This window comes from Eublepharis macularius, chromosome 8 (genome assembly GCF_028583425.1).
Source record: "Eublepharis macularius isolate TG4126 chromosome 8, MPM_Emac_v1.0, whole genome shotgun sequence".
NCBI lineage: Eukaryota > Metazoa > Chordata > Lepidosauria > Squamata > Eublepharidae > Eublepharis > Eublepharis macularius.
In genome coordinates, this window is record NC_072797.1 from 22,875,706 (window position 1) to 22,890,134 (window position 14,429).

Here is a 14,429-nt window from a genome sequence, read left to right on the forward strand (position 1 = left end):
AATGATGTCACCAACATCACCTGCATGCTACCTTGTCCCTGCCACCAGCCCTCCCATTGGTTGCCTGGCTTGGCCTGGCAACCCTAGCCAAGACATTCATGCCTCTTGCCATGCCCAGGTTTTAAGTTAGGGTTGTCAACTTGAGGTTGGAGAAATCCTGAAAATGTTGAGGGTAGAGCCTGAGGCTGGAAGGTTTTAGGGATGGAAGGTACCTACAGTATGTGGTTATAATGCCAAAGTCTACCTTCCAAAGCAGTCCCTACAGCCTATCCAGACAGCATTCTTACTTTAGCATTTTCTAGCAACTGTAGTTTTCAGATACTCTTCAAGAGCAGCCCCACAGAGTACATTACAGTAATCTAATCTAGATCTTACCAGGGCATGTACCACAGTGGCAATTTTTTACTCAGGAAAGACTGGAGCTCGATCATCAGCCAGCGGTGCTGGAAGTCACCCTTGCCCACCACTGCCACCACATTATCCAACAGGAGGCCCAGCAGCACCCCCAGACTGTCTTTTAGAGGGAATGGAGTCCCATCCAGAATAGGAGACACTTCAAATCCCACGTCAGTTCTTCCAGCCACGGACAGCACCACCATCTCTTTGGGATTAAGCTTCAGTTTATTGGCTTTCATTCATCCCAGAACGGTCTCCAGGCATCTATTCAAAGTTTCCACAACCTTCTTGGATCTATTGGAAGCATGAGATACACCTGATTGTCACCTGCACACTGGTGACAATCCATCCCAGATCTTTGGTTGACTTCACCCAGCAGCTTCCTGCAGATGCTGAAAAGCACAGGGGACAAGATAGAAGGTTGTAGGGGCCCATTTTCCAGTGGCCAAGGGGCTAAGCAGCAGTTTCCTCAACACCACTTTCTGAAGCATACCTTCCAAGTAGGACCAAAACCACTGCAAAACTCTTAACCCAAGAAGCAGACCAGAAGGATATCATGACGGATGGTACTGAAAGCCGTTGAGACATCCCCCTGTCCACCTCCTGGTGCAAGTCATCCAACAGGTCATTTCAGTCCCATATTCTGCATTTAGTGCAGAATGCTGTGCCAGTCAAGGCCAGCAATCAGTAACATGGGATCCTAATATTATAGCAACTACACTGGCTACCGCTCCACTCCTGAGCCCAATTCAAGGGGGTGGTTCTATCTTTTAAAGCCCGAGATGGCTTGGGACCAGGATATCTGAAGGCCTGTCTTCTCCCATGTGTTGCTGCCTGGGACTTAAGATCACAGGGAGATCTTAAGTCCCATCCGTCAAAGAAGCTCGGTTGGTGGGTACAGTCCCACGACGGTAGAAAAATCTCCCCAGGGAGATGCACCTGCCCCTCTCACTCTCTGTCTTCAGGAGACAGCTGAAGACTGTTTTATTTATAACAGCTTTTTAATGTATTTTAACTGTGTTTTAACTACTTTTAAAAATATATACTTGTGTTGTTTGTATTTTACATTGTGAGCCATCTTGAGCATCTTTGGAGGAAAGGTGGTTAATGAATGGTTTTAAATAAATAAACCAGGCCTGCAACCAGACTGGATAGTGTATCCTACAACCCTACAGAACATCCCTTTCCCCAGAGCCTAGATTTGCAGAGGCATAGAGGACATTTGGGGCGAATGCAGTGGACACGGGTGGCTTTTATCTCTCTATTCCTCTTCTGCCCAGAGGCATTTGTGTGAAGGGAGATTCCACTTCTGTTTTTAGCAGCATACCACACCAAAGTCCACAGTATGGCAGCGAAAGAGAATAGAAAGTCCCTGTTGTATGGTTGCCAGGTCTGTGGTATACCTTTAACGATGCAATCCTATATACATGTCTATGACTAATTGTCGTTAAACTCAAAAGGATTTCTTCTGAATAACCATGCTTAGGACTGGGCAGATGTGACAGCTACGGCATCTTCTGTTCATTTATCCTACTTCACCCCTTCCTTTTATAAGTAAACTCCAGGTGTGCCACACAGAGGAAAGGTAACATGGTGCGGGGCTGATTCCAGGTTTTGGGGGGCTTGGGCAGAGAATGTTCAGCTCCCCCATGCCCATTTCTAGCCTCCCCTTCTTGCCCTCCTACCTACATGCCCCCACCTGCCTGTGCCCACTTACAAGATCTTGTACCAGCAGCACTCATGGCTGCCTGCACATTCTTTCCCTGATGGTGTTGGGTAGTGGGTGCAGCTAGACGTGCCACTGCCATGGCCACCAAGGCATGCTGATGCTTTGTGGACTACTCACATGCCCTTCTCCAGCAGTGCTAGGCAGCATATGCAGCTGGAAGCAGAGGTGACAAAGCACTCACAAACAGGCAGTAGAAGGGTGTGGGTGCAGGCATCAAAGGAGATGTGTGAGTCAGCAGCAGTGGGCCCCACCAGAAGCCACAGGGCCTGGCAGCTGCTCCATCTTGCCATATCCCTGGATGGTGGACAACAGGAACCAGGCAGAAAACATGCAATAGAAACATCAGCAACATCCTAAGGAATAAAGAGGTACATGGTGCCGTCTTAAGCAGAGTTACACCCTGCAAAAGAGACTGATTTGAATGCACTTAAAAGGGTGTAACTCTGAGTCTCTCCACACAAGACATCTGGCACGTGTTCTTCAAGTGTCGAGTGAGGCAATGTTTCCTGGGAACTGTAGTTTTAAAAGAGTTGCTGGGGAGAGGAAGGTTGAAAATACAAGCAAAATTAGGTTAGAAGCATTTTTCTGGTGTAGTTTATGGGCGCAAGCCTTTAGTCTCCCCCCCCACACACACACACACACACTGGGTGGAATCTACCACGTCATAAAATAAAAGTTTTCAAAGACAAAGCAGCGCAAGATCGCTGGGGGAGAGGAACTTTGCAATTCTCTCCTCCCCCACCCTCGGCACTCTGAGTGGAATTTCAAGCTTCTTATCCACAGTGATCCCAAGTGACTTTTTAAAAACTACAGTTCCCAGGAAGCATTGCATCACCCGACACTTGAAGAACACATGCCAGATGTCTTGTGTAGAGAGACTCTTTGTTTAGGGTTGTACTTAGGCACAGGCAAGTCTCTGGTTTGTGATCTGGCAACCCTACAAAGAAGTGATGGGTAAAGGACCTGATTCACTTAAAGGCAGCTTCATGTGTATGTGGACAAGAGCGAACCAGCTGAAACTGAACTTCAGCAACACCAAGCTGATACCAGCGAGGAAAGCCAATTCTCATACTAGGAGAAGCAATTTGGAGCAGATGTTCTTTCTTATTTGTAAACTTTCATCCCTTTTGAATTTGACTGATTTGGTCACCCTGATTAGAGTTGCCAACTCCAAGTTGGGAAATTCCTGGAGATTTGGGAGTAGAGCCATGGGAGGGTTAAAGTTTAGGGAAGTGAGGAACCTCAGAGAGGTAGAACACCATAGAGTCCACCCTCCAAAGCAGCCATTTTCTCCCGGGGAACCGACATCTGTAGTCTGGAAAGCAGTTCTAATTCTGGGAGCTTTCCAGGCCCCACCTGGAGATTGGCAACCCAGCTCATTGCTGCTTTAGCTATTGAATGTGAGCGACAAACAGAACCTCTCCAATCAAGGGGCCCAAGCAAGCAGAGAAGTCTATCTGCACCTGTTGCCTGAGGTTGGTTGGTTCGTGGCATGACAGACGTCGAGGACTGAAGTGCTGAGCTGCAGGTGGACAAAGACTGTGGAAACACCTTGTGAACAGTAAGTCTAGAGGGGTGACTGTGTTTGTCTGTTGCAGCCAGATTCAACAGAAGCCCGGTGGCACCTTAAAGATGAACAAAATGTATGGATGTGGCACTCATGTAAGTTAATATAGGGCTATGTCATAAGAAATAGCTCAAAGAGATGCTTTGGTAGGGACACGGACTATATGCTACTCTATTGGGTACTGTCTGTTGATGCAGATAAGCACCATTAGAGAGTTTTCCATGCTGCTTAACATGCCATGTAAATTAGTTTTGTGTTGTCTCAGAAGATTTCATCTCTATGCTTGACTTTATGCTTGTTTTCAAATTTCCTGCTACCATACCTTATGGTATCTGTTCAATGAATATTCTGTTGTTCTTTATGGTACTTGCTCAGTGAATGTCCTAGCTGTTGATTATATTGTATCTCACTTGTGCTGTGTAATCTGCCCTGGATCTCAGTGAGAAAGGTGGACTATAAATGAAATGATGATGATGATGATGATGATGATGATTCTTAAAAGTTGAAATAAATCTTGTTAGTCTGAGCTGCTACTGGACTCCTGTTTAATTGGATTTTGTACACCTGGATGGCCCAGGTTAGCCTGATCTTGGAAGCTAAGCAGAACCAGCCCTGGTTAGTATTTGGATGGGAAACCACCAAGGAAGTCTAGAGTTGCTACACAGAGGCAGGAAACGGCAGACCACCTCTGAATGTTGCTTTCCTTGAAAAACCTAGAGGTTGCCATAAATTAGGCACAACATGACAGCACTTTCCACCATGTTTCCTTCCTTAAAAAATGGTTAGTGATAGTTGCATATAGCATATTGCATGAAGAATCCCTTTGCAGAAATATCTCAGCTTGTTTCTCCTCGTGGGTGCCCCCACGTGGTTGTTGCTAGGCAGAACCAAGACATGGCAGAAGAAGGCTGGAGCGCATAGGTTCAAAAAGCAGGCTGTGTGTCCATTGAAACGATGCATTCTACCATGAGTGCACAAAGACTGAAAATTTTTTAAAATATTAATTTCCCCCTACTGTGCAGGTGTAACAGCTGCTGCTTGTTGTAGAATGTAAGAAATGAAACAAAGTGGTGAGGCTGATAATGTGACAAACTGATCCAGGGCTTTGCTTGCCCATCTGTGGTGGAAAGTTCACCTGGAGAGCAAATTCCCTGTGATATGCCCAGCAAACCCATTTCCACCTGCTTCCACAGGCTACAAATCTTCCAAAGACTCCATGTATTCATTGTGGAGGACATCGGTGCCCCCTAAGCAGCTGAGAATCGTAGCAAGGATTCGATGCCTGCTCTTGGAGGCATTCATGGCTAAACGGCAAAAAAACAGCTCTTGTGCGGTTCCTTTCTACGCCTCGTTGCTACCTGAAACCTATTCCTCAAAAGCTCCCACATTGTGGTAGAATGAAAAGGTAGAATGAAAACTGCACAATCGTTTCTTTTTTTGCAATTGAACCTCAGATGGCTGTAAGAGCAGGTGTTAGAGCTTTGCTACAGTTCTCATCGGTGAATGTCAGCCTTTCCCCCCTTCCACCGCCTGCCACACACACACACAAATGGCACTTCTGCCTTTGGAATAATCCTGCAGTACAGAACAGGGAGAGGTGCAGATGCGTGTCTAAGGTTGGCTAATCTTTTCATCTCACCTCTCTCAGCAAGTACATTCTTTCCCAGGCTTCCTGTTTCATTCTGTGCCCACTTGTCATTGTTTTGACACTCGCCCCTGCCTGTGGTTGCCTTATCAAAGAGTTCTCTGCAGAGCGAGGTTATAAAATAGCAAGCCAAGCTTCTCTTTCTCTGCCTCTATCTCTGACTTGCAGACACACTCATATGTACAGGATGGAATAGGAACCCAGGATGGCAGAGACAAGCTCAGTGCTTTGTACTTACTTTTTTATTCTTCTTCCTGCCGTGGTTGCAGAGAGTGGCTCTGGGGTACCGATAGGTTGTGGTGAGTCATTTCACATATATTTTCCCCCTCTAAAGCCTGGAGTAATTTTGAAAGACACACTTCCAGCCTGCAGCAGTAATAGGTTTGTTCAGGCTGAGCATCTGCTTTGCATGCAGAAAGCCCCAAATTCACTCCCTGATATCTCTGTTTAAGCGGCATCCAAGCTCTAGGGACAACCTTTCTCTATATGAGTCCCTGGAGAGCTGCCAATCAGACAGTGCTCTAGATGGAACTATAGTTTGAATGGGCATCAGGCAGCTGCATTTAAAGGAGCAGTTTCGCTATATTCTCACCCGGAAATTTGTCTGTATTGTATTTTGTGACAGAAAGGCTAGGAAGCAATCCTGTCATCTATACTTATCAATATATTGTATGGTAGATTATAATACAGCATTTTTGTGTGTGCACCAAATTTCCATGTGGTCAGATACAGCAGTTCAAACTAGAATTCCCAAAAGACACTCCCAAGACACTTTGAGTAAAACCTTAAAGGAAATCATCACTTTCTTCCTAAGATGGAGTGGCTCAGTGTTAAAGCATCTGCCTGGCATATATATGGTCCCAGGTTCTATCCCCAGCATTTCCAGTTAAAAGGATTAAGTCAGAGGTGTTGTAAAAGACCTCTACCTGAGATGCTGGAGAGCTGTTACCAGTCAGAGTAGACAATACTAACCTTGACAGACTGATGGTTTGATTCCATGTTAGGCAATTTTCATGTAATGGTGTAAACTTGCTTTGTCCTTGATAGGGTGCTGTTGAATTTGGCCAACAAATGAATGCAAAGGAAGACCTATGCTCAAGGCTTCATATTTAAGCATTCATAGATGACTCTATTGCTAGCTGAAATAATTAATAACACCAAATAAAAATGTGACGAAACACCATGTCTATGATCAATAGCTAGCGGGAGCCAACCTGATTATTTGAATTTGCCCTAGGTCATTCCCAACTAACCCCTTTTGATTGTAAGCAAAACAGGTATGTTTGAATTATCACACAAATCCACAAACTTGCCTTACACTGAGATAGACCATTGGTCTATCAAGGTCAGCAGTTCTTCAGAGTCTCAGGTCAAAGTCTTTCACATCTCTTCCTTTTGGTTTCTGAAGAAAGGAGCTCTGACTCTTGAAAGCTTGCACTCTGAAAAGCTTGTTGGTCTCTAAGGGCCAAGCTACAAGTGACGATTGACACTTGAACAGCAAGTGGATTGAGTGGAGGGCAAGTGAACAGGGAGAAATACACTTGCTGTTCAAGTGTCATTCGTCACTTGTAGCTTGGCCTTGAGGTGCCACTGGACTCAAATCAGTGTAACAGCTTGAGGGTTTAGGCTGGGGGATGACGTGGAGATCCCTGAGGTAAATTTCCTTAGGGCTCAGGGACCTCCACTCCTCCTTGTGGAGGTAATTTCCTGAGGTAAATTTTGTTAGGCCTCAGGGATCTCCATTCATTGTATCTGAAGAAGGGAGCTCTGCTTCTCAAAAGCTTCCACTCTGAAAATCTTGTTGGTCTCTAAGGAGCCACTGGACTCAAATCCTGCTCTTCTATCTGATCCTTTTAACTGGATATGTTAGGGATTGAATCTGGAATCTTCTGCAGACACAGCAAATGCTTTACTACTGTGCTACAACAGCTCCTTCCCTGTTCAAGCAAGTGAATGAGTGCGTTATTAATAGTTATTCAGAAAATGTCATTTAGAGCTGCTGCTTTTATTTCTGCCTGACACCTGCCAAAATGCCGCCTTCTGTACAGATATTAAGAGCATGTCTGTCTGTCTGCCTTCTTTTGTACTTGCTCACCCTAACAATAATTGGATGCCCTTGGCCCTCTCTTTCATCCAGAGTATCGATTTTGCCAAGCTTTGAATGGCTGATAGATCAATGTTTGTTTCTGGCAAACGTGAAGGGGATCCAGTGTGGCACAGTCAGCAACATCAGACCATGTCCAGGATTATTTGTGTTCAGATTTTGCCAGCCATGAACACATTGGGTAAAAACATAATATAAGCTTTTAACCTTTCTCACTGGGTTCCATAAGGATAAAATGGGGCATCTGTCAAGAGGTAAATCTAGTAAGGAAATGAAGGGTGTATTTACCTGAGATTGAGAATGGCAAAGAGCTAAATTGTTCGTTAATAGTTGTATTGCTGTCGCCAGGCAAAGAGTGCTGCTATTTTTATAAGATGTTTTAATGTTTTAATATGGAACGTTTTTAAATGATTTTAAGGTTGTTATCAGCCCTGAGCCTGTTTGCGGGGAGGGCGGAATACAAATATGATATAAATAAAATAAATAAAATAATTTCTTTTTCTTGCCAAGGACCTGTATCAGTCTGTTCATTGATAGAATAGTTTTTTTAAAGAACTATTTTTTTAAAAATCTATTAGAGGAGGATTCAAAAGGGTATTAAAAGAGAGATGGTGTGGTATAACAAGAAATGTGGGTTCAAATCCCCAATATGCCACTTATTTATTTAGTTAAAATATTTATGTCACCTTTTCTCCTTAGTGTCCAGGCAGCTAACAAAGCAACAAGTACTATAAAACACATAAAAACAATAGAACGGTCCATCTACAAGAGGAAAATAATACACAAGACAGAAAAAGTTATAGAAAAAGGGGATAGATTAGGAATAGATTAAGATATAGGGTTGGAAAGCTGTTGGAAGTCCTGAAAAAGGGGGGAGGGAAAGGGTGGGGGGAAATGATATTGAGATGTTATTTGAAAGTTGTATGTATTAATATTCTCACCTAATAAATTTTTTTTTAAAAAGACAGAACAATTGCCAGCTCTTTCCAAACAGTTTACCCTTCACTGGGTAACTTTACATCAATCAATGAGCTGGATCTAGTCACCCTTTTTTTTTTTTGCTCGCTCTGTGAAAATAGGTTAAATCAGCTGGATGAAGGAAGGCAATTGGATTTAAGGATGAAGAAATCGACTTGGGAGGAAATGAATGTGGAAGTAATTACTACAACAGGGAAGAGGGTATCAGTCATCCCACATATAAACTTTCTGCCACATGAGTGACATCTCCCACTCAGTCTTGAAGGTCGGGGATAAGAAAGTTAGCAACCACAGCACTGAAAAAGATTTCATAGCTTAAAACAAACCTAAGGGCATAGTGCATGAACACCCAATACATCGGTGAATCGCACCCTGGCCCTGATCCAGCCCAGTTCACAAGTAGCTATGCAAGACTGGCTGTGTTAGAATGTGGATTAGATGTACTCCTGCCCATCCCATTGAAAACAATGCACTGCGGCTGGACTATATCCAGATGCACAAATAGAAGCCCCGCTGGTTTGCACCTACTGCTCCTGGTCCAAAGAAGATCTGCCTGGGTAAGGGTGGCAGAAGTTAACATGTGCCCACTATAACTGCCACCTCTCTCCTGGACTAAGGCAAAGATGATACGGAGTTTGGGACTTTGGTGAGTCTCCGTGCCATAGCAGTGGCCTAGGCACCTTTTTACATGACTTGCAGTGCAATCCAACAACATTTTCAGGGTGTAAGCTTTCAAGAGTCAGAGCTCCCTTCAGAGTCAGATGCAAGGCGCTCTGACTCTCGAAAGCGTACACTCTGAAAATGTTGTTGGTCTCTGAGGTGCCACTGGACTCAAATCCTGCAGACCAGCAAAGCTACCCAACTAAAAGAATCCTATGCAATTATTCTGGCCTAAGCCCATTGAAAGCAATGGACTTGGACTCGAATAACTCTGCATAGGACTGCACTGCTTTTATCCGAACTTGCTGGCCATATGAAGTCCAACCTTAAACTACCAAAGGTGCCACGCCCACTAGACATTACCCAATGTTTGCTGTCCAGAAGGAAACACACAGGAAAAAAATTCCACCTCCAAGGTATGGTTGGCATACCAATTGTAATGGAGTCCATAGCCATCCCACCCACACCCTCCAATCACGGTGCAGCATGCCAAAGATGCTCCTGTAAAGCAGCCATTTAGCATATGCTGATGTAGGCCCATTCCTCTCCCATGAACTACCCGCAAACTCCTTACTCTGGAGGAGTCTCCTAACCACACATCTAGCTTGACAGATAGCTCATAATCATAGGAATCCTTTAGCATCCATGGCATCAAAACCAGCCAAATATACCAAGGCAGAGAGGGACTGCAGGGAAAGGCATAACACTGGTATATCATATCCAGTGTCATCAGTTCATGTCTCATGAGGGGCTAGCTACCAGAAGGCCCTAGGTGGAGTTCCAGGCATAGCTGAGATTTTACATCATCAAACACGATTGCCTGGGAGGGGATATTCCTGCTGATTCATGCATCAATTATTTGGGTTGGCAAGCCCTCATGGACCATTTTTCCACATGATGGCCCATCCAGTAGGCATACCTAGACAAATGCCTAGGGTGCCAGAGCTGAAGGGGCTCCAAAGGAGGATCATGTAGGGCCCCAAGGTTGAACAAAATTCAGGCTTAGAAAGAATGCTGTTTATTAGGTATGTTGGCCCTCGGATACTACAGATAACCAATACAGAAATACATTACCTGTATCGGGAGGTGTCGATATTTAATTTTAGAACTTTAAAGAAATGGGGAGAAGGAAGAAGTTGATCAAGTTATTCTATCAAAATTTTGATTACAAAGAAGTCTAATTTATATTCTCTTAATTCAGATATTTTCTAGCTTTTCCAATGTGAATTGTTATTAGAAACCGGGGTTTTAAAGAAACAAAAACATCAGATGGAATCTTGTGTTTACTTCATGTTTGCCCACAAGAAAAACTGATTTTAAAGTATCCCTGAAAGCCACAGTCTAAAATGTGTCAGATTCTGAACCCTTGTAGGCCAGGTGTGTCGTTGCTTCCTTGGCTGTTTGGCAATGATGAGAGGGGAGATACCACCACCACCACCCCACAGCTCGTGAGGCCAGGGCACACCTGGCTGGCTCCCCCTTTCCATACGCATGAGCCGCTGCTGGGGAGACGGCAAGCTCCTGCTCACTCAATGACTGGTTGGAAACCCTCGATCTAAGCTGACCAGTTCACACAAGCAACTTGTCCTTTACGTTGCAGTCATTTATTGATGAAAATTATCTTTCTAAGAGCGCCTATTCTGAAGCCCTGCAGATGTGAGGCAGGCAGCAACTTGAAAGGGCTTTGTGGCACCTCACCTTTTGAATACCTTCCCACATTAGGCTCACCTAGTGCCTACTTCACTATCCTAGGTGCTAAGTCAAAACATTTTTAACAACAACAACAAAAACATTCCATTTATATACCACCCTTTAGGATGACTTAACACCCACTCAGAGCGGTTTACAAAGTATGTTATCCCCACAAGCTTTTTCCCAAGCTTTTGACTGAGGGGTTCCATATAGCCTGAAGGCTGCTTTTTAGGTATATAAGACTACTGAACATTGTTGCATACTGTTCTTATGCCTCTGTTTTTAATGAATTGTTTTATTGTTGATCCAATGAGGTTTGCCTGTGGACTGGAGGTGGGGCTGGGGGACTTTTCCACTTCCCCCTCCTGCTGTAACTCATTATGCACCTTGTAGGTTTGTGGAGGGGGCAGCAGATCTAGAAGAACATGTAGGAGGCCAAAGTGGGGGTCCACAGTAGAAGGGGGAATTGACAGAAGTGACCGTTCATCATCCAAAACAAGTGCTACTTTCAAGTCACCCCTATGAGTCCTAAAAACAGCTCCGCTGCTCTGTACTAAACCAATGTTGAAAATGAATTGAACAGGCTTTAATGGAACCTTCTTGTTTGGTTCACAGCTCTGAGCAGAGTGAGGGAGACTCACACAAGAAATTATTTGCATGCAGGTCTATAAACTCTTCCCTGTAACACCTCTCTGATGCATATAAACAGGGCTTTTTTCAGGTGGAACGGAGTTCTGGCACCTCTTGAAAATGGTCACATGGCTGGTGGCCCCCACCCCCTGATCTCCAGACAGAGGGGAGTTTAGATTGTGGCGTGGAGGGCAATCTAAACTCCCCTCTGTCTGGAGATCAGGGGACGGGGCCACCGGCCATGTGACCATTTTCATGGAGGGCGATTTAAACTTTAAAAACCACCCCTTGTTCCAGCTGACCCAAAGTGACATCATTGTGCAGTCCTGGGAACGTGCATGCACTTTGCACATGTGGTACCAGGGGCACCACATCCCACCAGGAGTCACCCCTTGTGCTGGCAACCCACTGAGTTCCACCACCTCTTCCCAGAAAAAAAAGCCCTGCGTATAAACATTGTCCCAAGGAGGAATTGATGCCCTTTGGCTGATGCATTGAGATGGCTGACTGGTAAACTTGTGGTTCATAGAGTTTGCAACAATGCTGTATAATCATTCTAGGTAACATGTAGATGAAACTGAGTGAAATTAGAATGAGTCATTAAAAAGTTCTGTCCTCGAAAAAGTTTCTTCTTAAACTGAACTCCCTCTTATACAGAGAATTAACACCTCTACTTTCTTGGTACCTGAAGGCAACCCGCTAAAATGGCCATTAAGAGCCTTCATTGCTCATTATAAGGGATGAGCAAATATCTCCTATTCCATTTATCTTTGCATTTATATTCTTTTCGTCAGTATTTTCCACGTGAACCTGCCTTATAGGGAGTCAGACCATTGGTCTGTCGAGATCAGTCACGGCATTGCAGACTGGCAATGTTCTCCAGGGTCTCAGGTGATCTCAGGTACTATCTGATCCTTTTAGATGGAGATGCCAGGGGTTGAACCGGGGACTTTCTGCATGCTGGGCCGACGCTCTGCTACTGAGCCACAACTGTTCTCCTTTCCGCAGCGGTTTTCTAGACTAGTTTGTGTTGTATATGCATGCTGAACGGATTTTATATGTAATGGATCATGAAAAGCTATGGGTGGTGTTAAAAGAAATGGGGGTGCCGCAACATCTGATGGTTTTGATGCGCAACCTGTACTCTGGACGAGAGGCTACTGTTTTTAGGACAGAAAAGGGGGAACAGAATGGTTTCCAATTAGCAAAGACGTCAAAGAAGGATGTATATTATCTCCCTGCCTGTTCAACCTCTGTGCAGAGTATATCATAAAGAAAGCTGGATTAGACCAATAAGAAAGTGGAGTGAAAACTGGGGGGAGGAACATTAACAATTTGAGATATGCAGCTGACACCACGTTACGGGCAGAAAATAGTGAAGAGTTGAAACGACTACTAAGGAAGTTTAAAGGAGAAAGCGCCAAAGCAGGATTACAGCTGAATATCAAGAATACTTAAAAATTAATGACTACTGATGAATTGCACAATTTTAAAGTTGACAATGAGGAAATTGAAATTGTTTAATATTTTCTATTCTTTGGCTCAAACATCAACCAAAAAGGAGATTGCAACCAAGAAATCAGAATGCCACTTGGAAGAGCAGCCACAAGGGAACTAGAAAAGATCTGTAAAGATAAGGATGTCTCTCTGAGGACCAATAGTCCAAACTATGGTATTCCCCATTACTATGTATGGATGTGAAAGTTGGACAATGAAGAAAGGTAACAGAAAGAAAACTGATTCCTTTGAAATGTGGCACAGGAGGAGAGTTTTGTGGATACCATGGACAGCCAAAAAGATAAATAAGTGGGTTCTACATCATATCAAGCTTGAATTCTCCTTAGAAGCTAAAATGACAAAACTGAGGCTATTGTACTTTGGTCATATCATGAGAAGACAAGACTATCTGGAAAAGTCAATAATGCTAGGAAAATTGGATGCCAGAAGGAAAAAAGAAAGACCCAAAACGAGATGGCTTGACTCAATAAAAGAAGCCACTTCCTCCAGCTTGCAAGATCTGAGCAAGTCTGTTAATTATAGGACATTTTGAAGGTCTTTCATTCATAGGGCCACCTTAGGTCGGCGGCAACTTGATGGCACATAACACACACACTATATTTAGACAGAACAGCGTGTGTCATTTTACTGATGAAGGAGGCTCATCAAAAATTAAAAACAAAACAAAGAACTGAAAATTGACAGGTTCATACCCATTCATGTCTAAAGCAGGAAGTGGGAGGTCTTCTGTTTTGTTTTTGCAAAAATGAAGGTAATAAGTGGGGGGAACTAAAACCTGCACATTGAGTATCTTACCTTGCTGTATTCCCAAGCTTGAAGGGTTGTTTCCCAGTGAGTCTCCATTCATAAGAATGAGCTTCATAGGGACAGAAATACTGAAAGAAATGGAGCAAGGCAAAGTGCAGGAAGGAGCAGGGAATAGTCCACTTGGCCTGTACACTCCAACCATGTTTAAAACTTGTCCCCACCGCATCCCAGCAGTCTTTATTCATGCACAATTTTTCTTCTACTGGAAGACCAAAGGATAGGGATTTATATTGTGGCAACAGTGGGGGAGGGAGTTTAAACCCCTTCTCTCCCCCCCCCCATTAGCAGTGTTGCCTGCCTATATGCCTTTTGCAAGCAAAATGCTTATCTTTCTCTGACTGCCTGGATTGTGTCTAGTGTGGTTTTTGCTAGCTGAATGATTGTTCATTTACAGCCCAGCTTTCTCACTGAGATTCAAGGTGGATTACAAAATATGAAAAGCCCGTTCAGTCATACTACACAGATCTCTAATACATCACTGTGCTAGGACTGAAGAACTGGAAAACTATACAAGCAACAACAAAAAAATCTAAAAAAAATGTCTAAGGCAACAAAACTGATTAAGGTTTGAGATATACTGAAAAGAGGATTACAATGGTAGAAGACATTGAACTGGCATTCAGATAAGGGTGGTAGAGAGTGCCATCACTTATGGTGACCGTGGGTGGGATTTTCAAGGCAAGAGACTAATAGGTGTTTTGCT

The 14,429-nt window shown here is 43.9% G+C and overlaps 1 protein-coding gene across 1 annotated transcript in view; it reads left to right on the top strand.

Moving 5' to 3' along the window:
- Positions 1-952: 952 nt before the first annotated feature.
- IL7R (interleukin 7 receptor) overlaps positions 953-14,429 on the top strand; it is a 32,890-nt gene continuing 19,413 nt past the window's right edge. Inside the window, exon 1 of the mRNA XM_054986652.1 lies at positions 953-962. Coding sequence (XP_054842627.1) covers positions 953-962 — 10 coding nt within the window. The remainder of the gene's footprint in view (positions 963-14,429) is intronic.